The 9,288-nt window shown below is 41.9% G+C and overlaps 1 protein-coding gene across 1 annotated transcript in view; it reads left to right on the forward strand.

The window, feature by feature from the left end:
- The window catches only part of Cga (glycoprotein hormones, alpha polypeptide), a 14,481-nt gene that overhangs the window by 4,489 nt on the left and 704 nt on the right, over positions 1–9,288 (forward strand). Inside the window, exons 2-3 of the mRNA XM_021222414.1 lie at positions 6,053–6,165; positions 7,086–7,270. Coding sequence (XP_021078073.1) covers positions 6,066–6,165; positions 7,086–7,270 — 285 coding nt within the window. The 5' untranslated portion in view covers positions 6,053–6,065. The remainder of the gene's footprint in view (positions 1–6,052; positions 6,166–7,085; positions 7,271–9,288) is intronic.

The following is a 9,288-nucleotide window of genomic DNA, read 5'->3' on the forward strand; positions in this document are numbered from 1 at the left end:
AAGAGAAGAGAAGAGAAGAGAAGAGAAGAGAAGAGAAGAGAAGAGAAGAGAAGAGAAGAGAAGAGAAGAGAAGAGAAGAGAAGAGAAGAGAAGAGAAGGCGAGTAGAGAATTAGAGACTGGCCATGAGCACATGGAGGTGGGGGAAAGGAACAGGGTGTGGGGGGAGAGAGGGGAGAAGGGAAGAAGGGGCAAGGGGACAGAGCGGGAGCAGGCAGGCAAGAGCAAGAACAATAGTAAGGGAGCATGGAGGGGGCAAGCAGCTCCATTATAGTGAGTCAGGCATACCTGGCTGTTGCCAGGTAACTGTGGGTCTGGGCTTAGACAAAATGCTAACACATTTTACTGAACTTTTTTTTTTTGAAAGATTTATTTATTTATTATATGTAATTACACTGTAGTTGACTTCAGACACTCCAGAAGATGGCCTCAGATCTTATTACGGATGGTTGTGAGCCACCATATGGTTGCTGGGATTTGAACTCGGGACCTTTGGAAGAGCAGTCGGGTGCTCTTACCCGCTGAGCCATCTCACCAGCCCTTACTGAACATTTTTTAAGTTGTTATTCAGGGGTTATTTTCTTTTATATTGTGAATAACCCCTTTATAAAATTGCAAGACAATTTAATTAAAATAGTTTTTGTGTCCATGGTGGGTGTAAGTGGGCACATGTGTTATGGCATGCGAATGGAGGTTGGAGGGTAACTTTGTGGGGTTGATTCTTTTCCAGCTTTAGGTAAATTCTAGCCATCAGACTTGCGTGGCACGTGACTTTATCTACTTAAACTGTCTTGCTGGCTTCTGTTAGCAAGTTTTGTTTTTGTTTTTGTTTGTTTGTTTGTTTTGTATTTCGAGACAGGATTTCTCTGTGTAACAGCCCTGGCTGACCTGGAACTCTCGCTTTGTAGAGCAGACAGGCCTGGAACTCACATCCTGCCTTTGCCTCCTGAGTGCCAGGACAGGAGCTCCCACCACGCCCGGCAGCAGATTTTGATTGATATTATTATTATTATTACTATTCTAAAGTTCAACTGGGCACCGTTTTACTGAGTGGGCGGAGGGGAGGGGCATAGCTTGTGGCGCACACTTTTAATCCCAGCACTCAGGAGGCAGAGGCAGGTGAATTTCTGAGTTCGAGGCCAACCTGGTCTATAAAGTGAGTTCCAGGACAGCCAGGGCTACACAGAGCAAAAAAAAACAAACAAACAAACAAAAAAAAAACAAAACAAAACAGACAGACAGACAGACAATAAAAGTTTTCACACAAATGGAACAATAATGTGTGTACTGCTAGCTGGCTGGCTGAGACCGGAGAATACAGTGGAAGGAATAGTTTCTTATGGCTTTGGCACTGAATGCAGCCTTCATTTTGGAATGGGATGCTTGAACTCTAAAATGGATGGACTGAGAAGCGAAAGTGGCCTTAGGGACCAAGTTGAAGCAATAGTTATCTTCTTAAATGTATGGTGTTTCTTTTACTTATTATTTATGTTTCATTTAATTTAGACATAGTCTTATTATATGGTCTTGGTTAGCTTGGAACTTGATAGATAGACCAGGCTGAACTCAGACTCAAAGATTCTCCTGCTCTTGCCTCCTGAGTGCTGGGATTAATGGTGTGTGTCGCTATATTCAGGATTTACACGTCTTTGATGTGGTAAGTAGCAGGTCGTAAGGGTATGCTGACATAAAGATCAGTTTGGGATTTTATAAGCAGCGCCTGTGGTTCTTGCAGAGTATTCCTTCAGAATACCAAAATAGATTAAGATTTTAAGCCTAAGTTTAAATTTAGATTGATCATAGTTTAACAGCACAGTTGTTCATTGTTGCATAGTATAAATTGCAACTGGATGCAATTATTATGTTTTTTTTTCTCCAGTTCTTAAGTTTTTCTTCCAAGTTGTGAAATAGAAAAATGCCTGTGATCCCAGAAACCAGGAGGTGGCAATAGGAGAATTCCCAGGAATTCAAGCCTATTCTGGACGATGTAGTGAGTTCCAGATCAGGCGATGCTACAGAGTGAGCCCTCATAAAGTGTTAGCGATTAGGGAAATGTAAATTAAAGTGATTGTTGTGAGATTTTCTCTTATACCAGGCAGAATGGCTAAGATCCTAAGATCAAGAAAACAACTGACAACAAGGTTGCCACGAATGTGGGGAAAAGGGAAATCCCCACTTGCTGTTGGAGGGGATGGCAAACAGATCCGGTCACCAGGGAAATCAATATGGGGAATTCTTAAAAAAAATTAAAAGCAAATGTATCATATGACCCGGCTCTACTATGTCTTGGTACATACCCAAAGGACTCAGCATCCTCCTCCAAAGATGATCTGCTTAGCCATTTTCATTGCTACCTCATTCATCATGGTCAAGAAATGGAAACTACCTAAACGTCCTCTAGTTGACGAATGAGCAATGGGGACATAATGGACTCCTATTCAGTTTTAAAGAGAAATGAAATAATAAAGTTAGACAGTAAATGGATGGAACTAGAATCTATTATCTTATTGCATGAGATAGCACAGACCCAGAAACTATTCTCTTAGCTGATAAAGCTAAGCTCTGGGTCTTTAGATAGATAACTTGGAGTGATTGCAACACTAGGAAGGTACAAAGGGACCATGGTGGGGCATAGGGGAGGACAGGAGAAAGGGGAACAGCAGCACACAGTTGCTATGAAGGGGAAATGGGGGAAATGGAAGGGAAGGAGGGGCAGCACAGAGGGAGTGGAAAGGATGAAGGATGTTTGGGAAAGCTATAGGAATTATTTTATGGCTACATAAAACCATATACAGTCTATATCTATCTATCTATCTATCCACCTGTCTACATATGTTGTATGTATGTATATATGAGTGTATGCATATAATGTAAGACCACTGACACTTAGTCAATGGTACTTACTTCGAGATGACCCAAGTGAGACTCTAAGATACAGATATGTACAAAAGCAAGAGGCTTATTTTCTGCATCGGAGTCGACCTTCAATTAGTCTCTCAAGGCAAGTTAATAAGGAGGCGACCTCGAATGGCTATTACAAGCAGTTTTTACACTATTTAGGGACACAGGTTGCATCAGCAAGGTCACAGTGCAAACTTATTGACTAAGCATATTGACTTTTAAATCTATTAGCTAGCAAGCAGGACATGCATTTGAAGTCTACCTGGGGCTTTCCAGAGGGTCAGGTGATGGTCAGTACATTCTGAGAATTTTTTACCCAAGAGTGTTCTCTTGGTTGAACCTAGCCTTGACCCCAGGCGAGAGGGGGAAGCTGTAAGGAGGGTGTGGGACTTAGAGAAAGCCCTTAGTGTCCCTCAGTATTTAGCTATCTAGTTTACTGTTATGCTAATTGGGTGACAGTGTTCTTCCTTAAACCACAGAATAACAAAAACTCAAGTTTACATATGTCTATCTATCCATCTGTCTGCATATGTTTTATATGTATATAGTATATATACTATATATATAGTTTTATATGTATATAGTATATATACTATATATATAGTTTTATATGTATATAGTATATATACTATATATATATATATAGTTTTATATGTATATAGTATAGGGTGTGGAATAAGCGGTAGTCAGAAAATCAATGTGCTTAGCCATAAATTTCATAATCAAGCTAATAGCAACCCCAGTGTTTGAGGGCTAGGGGTGTGACTCAATTGACAGAATGCTTGCCTAGCTCTGGTCACTGCATAAACCAGGCAAAAGGCACGCAGCTGCCTGTTTAATCTCGGCCCTCCCCTGGTGGAAGCTGGAGTGTCAGAAGTTCAGAGACTACACGATTTTGCCAGTTTCAGGCCAGCAAGAACAAATAGACAAACAAAACAAAACACCCCACGACCTAATGTCTATGTAAGAGGCAAGATGTCTGCCTTACAACTGAATCCTTTTAAAACAAACAACAGCGTCGACACACCTGGTCATTTTACTGTTGTGTTCTGACTGAACTATATTTTTCTAAGTATAGTTATCTAAAATGAACATCCAGCCTGGAGGTTGGCTCAAGCAGAACTGCAGCAAGAAGGAAGCTGGAGCTGAGAGTCTCCCGGTCTAGTCCAGCCTGGGCTACATTGTAACACCCGTTCTCAAAAAACATAATTCCTATTGTATCCAGTGGCCTTTCCAGGAAATGTATATAATGAAGCCAGATGTGATTCTAGTCCTGGGGGGTGAAGGGAGGGGGACACTAAATAGAAAATGTTCTCTGAATACTGTGTTACTCCAGGGAAATGCTTTGTAATGCATGCTTTTAAATCATTACATAGGATGAACAAGCACAAGGCAAACTTACAGAAAACAGCATCAATACTGCATATTAAGAAGGCAGAATCTTCTAATGTTTGCATGCACATGAGACCGGGGGAGCACACTATAAGGCTAAGGATTTCCCCTATTGTATTGAACAGTGAAAAAGAGTTGAAGAAACAGGCTAGAGAGATGGCTCAGCGGTTAAGAGCACAGACTGCTCTTCCAGAGGTTCTGAGTTCAATTCCCAGAAACTACATGGTGGCTCATAACCCCTCCCCCCCCAATGAGTTCTCATGCCCTCTTCTGGTGTGTCTGAAGAGAGCCTTTAATCCCAGCACTTGGGAGGCAGAGGCAGGCGGATTTCTGAGTTCAAGGCCAGCCTGGTCTACAGAGTGAGTTCCAGGAGAGCCAGGGCTACACAGAGATCTACTTACTGATTGTGAAGCTCAGGAAATCAGCTAGACCAATTTCATTCTCTCTCCTGACATCTAATTCCAATTCCCTCATCTTTTTGTTTGTTTTGTTTTGTTTTTATGTACTCGCATACATAAAATAAATAAATAAATCTTTTAGAAAAATTTTAAGAATCACTGGATCTTCTGGCGAAGTCAGAAATCTTGTTAAGAAAGAAAATCTTGAAGAGCTGTGTTGCTCTCCAGAGATTTCCAATTATCTCAGCTCTGGCTAGAGAAAGTTTCTAAAGCAGAACAGCTATTGCTTTCTGCTAGCTCATCTCTGGCTGACCACAGCCCAGTTTTTTATTTACATAACAATCTAGTTATTTATCCAGGTTTCCTTTCAGTTATCTTGTGAACCAGCAGCCCTGGAGTCCAGTCCCTTGCTCTCCAGAGATAGCAAACATACATTTTTTTTTTCTTTCTTAACCTTGCAAAAGAATTCAGAGACCTGACTGCCTTTGCTAATAAACTAGTTGGGTGGGACCCTGCCCTGAAATTACCATTTCAACCATACCTGGTTTAACCTGGCTGTGCCCTAGGCTGAATTTGAACTCAGGAATCTACCTGCCTTTGTATTTTTCTAACAAGATGGATCATGGTGTAGCTGCCTTTGTTCCTTTAGATTCATGCAATCCCTCATAATTCATATTGCATCCTTATATTATGTATAGTTGAGAAATTCTATATTTTGATTTCACGTATCTAGAGCTCTCTCCCATAGCCTTAAGGACAGTCTTGAAGTTTCCAGGATTTACTGCTTTGCTGAGACATTAGCCACACCTTCCATTCCTGGCCTCACGCCGTTTCTAATTCTCATGGAGTCATTAATGTTAACCGGGAGAGCTGTCCTTGGTGGAATGTGAAAATATGTGCATTTTTATACAAACAAGCCTTAAGCCCACAGCAGCCACCATCTCTTGTGGGGGCTCACATAGGGCCCTGCCCCTGTCAGTATGTCCCCACCAGGGCCACACCAGGCTTGGCATCTCCTGGACGTTCACACTGAGGGACCTGTTCCAGGGGCAGGAGCCCTGTCACTCTGTCCCCACCAGGGCCACACCTGGCTTGGCAAGATCCCATTACAGATGGTTGTGAGCCACCATGTGGTTACTGGGATTTGCACTCACGACCTCTGGAAGAGCAGTCAGTGCTCTTAACCACTGAGCCATCTCTCTGAGCAACAATGTTAAACTTACTGGTTGATGTTGCTAGGGATACAGCTCAGCAGTTACTTAGCATGCCCCAAGTCAGCACTATCATACTAAAACAGCTGGCTTGGGTTATGACTGGTAAGCTAAGATTACACTGTTGTTATTACTTTTTTTTCCATGTGCAGCTTGCAGAAGAGTATGGATTACTACAGAAAATATGCAGCTGTCATTCTGGTCATGCTGTCCATGTTCCTGCATATTCTTCATTCTCTTCCTGATGGAGACTTTATTATTCAGGGTATGTGACTAAGCTCGGGCTTGCAATGAAAAGGGAAACAAGTTTCTAGATGCACATCAAAAATGATTAGTTCATTTCTACTGTCTTTCACATGTGATAGTCACTTCTGGATACACATCTTAAACACACGTAGCCTGTGAGCACAAAATTAAAGTAGGTTCAGAAAATAGGCACTGAAAATGTTATATTCCACATTCGCTTTAATAACATCCTAAGCATGTTCAACTGAAGTTCCACATCCAAGGTTGACAAGGAGAGAAGTCATGCCTACTCGTTTCAGTTGTCTTTTCACATTGCTTCCAGATTTCAGAAAAATTTATCATTGCTTTCACAGATAAATTTTCGTATCAGGATAACAAGTGAGGAAAATAAAAATCTGTTTCATGTATTAAATCTGTTTTCCTTCACTGCTTGGAATTGTGAAGGAATAGTTATTTGTTAAGGTTTTTCTTTTGCAAACTGTAATGTTTGTATCTCAGATTCTAACCACAGAAAATGCCTTTTTGAATTATCAGGCTATCTAGACTCGCAAGCTTTTTAAAATCGAATGAAGGGTTTCTGTCAATATTTGGAGTTTTTATGGGGAGAACAATAGCAGGCTCACCTCCAGAAAATGCTTCTTTTCAAATGAATGTGTTCCCTCTAAGCATGCCAGTAGCATTGGGATTATCTGTCCTTGGAGAAGGAGAAACCGCTGTAACGAACTCCCCACATAGCTATGCAAAAAAGCAGTTTCTCTGTGAACATAGCTACAATAATTATAAAGAGATTCTATATGTGAAGATTAATATATAGGCAAAAATATTTATTTCCTTTTTTATTACCTGTGCAAAAAAGCATCTGTCATGTCCTACCTAGGAAAGACCTTGTTTGTCCTTGAATCCTTTCTGGTTGAATTTTCTTTCTCTTTTTCTGGCTAGGTTGCCCAGAATGTAAACTAAAGGAAAATAAATACTTCTCTAAGCTAGGAGCCCCCATCTATCAGTGTATGGGCTGTTGCTTCTCCAGGGCATACCCCACTCCCGCACGGTCCAAGAAGACAATGCTGGTTCCAAAGAATATTACCTCGGAGGCCACATGCTGTGTGGCCAAAGCATTTACTAAGGTAAGAGCTACCTGACACTCCATCCAGAGGCAGTGTGTACTCAGGGCAAGCTGTCCAGTGACCAGTATTTGTTGCTCCTTTGTTCAGGCGACACCTGCTTTTATCCTCTTTAATTGAAAGAATAGGCCACATGAAAAGTGTTGATGACACGGAAGTAAGCAGAACAGTAGTTGTCACAGTCTAAAAGTCCAGTGGGCTCACATAAAAGGAGGTTAGAAAATGATAGCAAGGGCCTGGAGAGCTGGCTCAGAGGTTAAGAGCACTCGCTGTTCTTCCAGAGGTCCTGAGTTCAGTTCCCAGCCATCACATGATGGCTTACAACCACTTGTAAGGGGATCTGATGCCCTCTTCTGGCATGCAGGTGTATGTGCAGCAGAGCGCTTATTCATTTAATAAAATTTTAAAAAGAGAAGGACAGTGGGTGCGCACGCCTTTAATCCCCAGCACTTGGGAGGCAGAGGCAGGCGGATGTCCGAGTTCCAGGCCAGCCTGGTCTACAGAGTGAGTTCCAGGACAGCCAGGGTACACGGAGAAACCCTGTCTCGAAAAACCTAAAAAGAAAAGAAAAAGTTAGCTGGGCATGGTGGTGCACGCCTTTAATCCCAGCACTAGGGAGGCAGAGGCAGGCGGATTTCTGAGTTCGAGCCTGGACTACAAAGTGAGTTCCAGGACAGCCAGGGCTATACAGAGAAACCCTGTCTCGAAAAACAAACAAACAAAAAAAAAAAAAAAAGAAAAAAAAGAAAAAGAAAGAAAGAAAGAAAGAAAAGAAAGTTTTCAAGGTCTACGAAGGCATTGACAGTTTGCCACAATGTATTCTATAGATTCTAGAGAACTAGAAGAAAAGGATTCAAAATTGATAGCGCCAAGAAATTATAAATTTTGTCAGAGGAATGAGAACATTACTACCCTGGTTTGATTGTAATACTTTGTACGTAGGTATCAAACTATTAAACCAGGCTCCTTATCTATTGGCATTAATATATTCTAAATAGAAAGCATCTGGGTGTGGTGGTGCATCCCTGTAATCTCATCATTCAGAGAGCAGAGGTAGGAAGATCTTACATGTCCTAAGCCTGTGACTGGCGCTGGTGAGATGGATGGGGGTCAAGACATTTGCCTAATCTGAGTAGGATCCCCAGGGTCTAGAGAACTGAAGGAGAGAACAATTCTTTTTCTTTTTTTACAAAGTGAGTACTTTGTAGACCAGGCTGGCCTTGAACTCAGAAATCCGCCTGCCTCTGCCTCCCGCGTGCTGGGATTAAAGGCGTGCGCCACCACGCCCAGTGAGAACAATTCTTTCAAATTGTCCTCTGACACCCTGTTAGGGCTTGTATGTGTTTGGCCCAGGGAGTGGCAGTATTTGGAGGCGTGACCTTGTGGGAATAGGTGTGTTATCGTGGGTGTGGGCTCTAAGACCCTACTCCTAGCCTCCTGGAAGCCAGTCTTCCACTAGCAGCCTTCAGATGAAGATGTTGAACTCTCAGCTCCTCCTGCCTGCACCATGCCTGCCTCAATGCTGCCATGCTCCTGCCTTGATGATAATGGACTGAACCTCTGAACCTGTAATCCAACCCCAATTAAATGTTATCCTTATAAGAGTAGCCTTGGTCATGGTGTCTGTTCACAGCAGTAAAACCCTAACTGCTGGATAAGACATAGCCTATCCCACCCTCACCCCCTACCCCCATACATACTCTAAAAGTGGGAGAGAAAAAGCCTACCTGGTTTTTACAGTGAGTTCTACGTTAGCTAGATTAGAATAATATTATCATTTCTCAAAACAAACAAACAAACAAACAAACAAAACAAAGTCAACAACAACAAAAGTAAAAATTACAAAACAAAACAAACAAAAATGCAAATAACCCCGGGGAACACGTGAGAGTTTCTGAGCTTTGATTCTTAAGAGGTGTGTGTGTGTGTGTGTGTGTGTGTGTGTGTGTTATTCACTAATAGTTTTTTTAAGGGTAGAGGATATAGTTCAATGGCAATGGTTGAGTGCTTCCCTAAGAAAT

The sequence above is a fragment of the Mus pahari genome, chromosome 22 (assembly GCF_900095145.1).
Source record: "Mus pahari chromosome 22, PAHARI_EIJ_v1.1, whole genome shotgun sequence".
Classification (NCBI taxonomy): domain Eukaryota; kingdom Metazoa; phylum Chordata; class Mammalia; order Rodentia; family Muridae; genus Mus; species Mus pahari.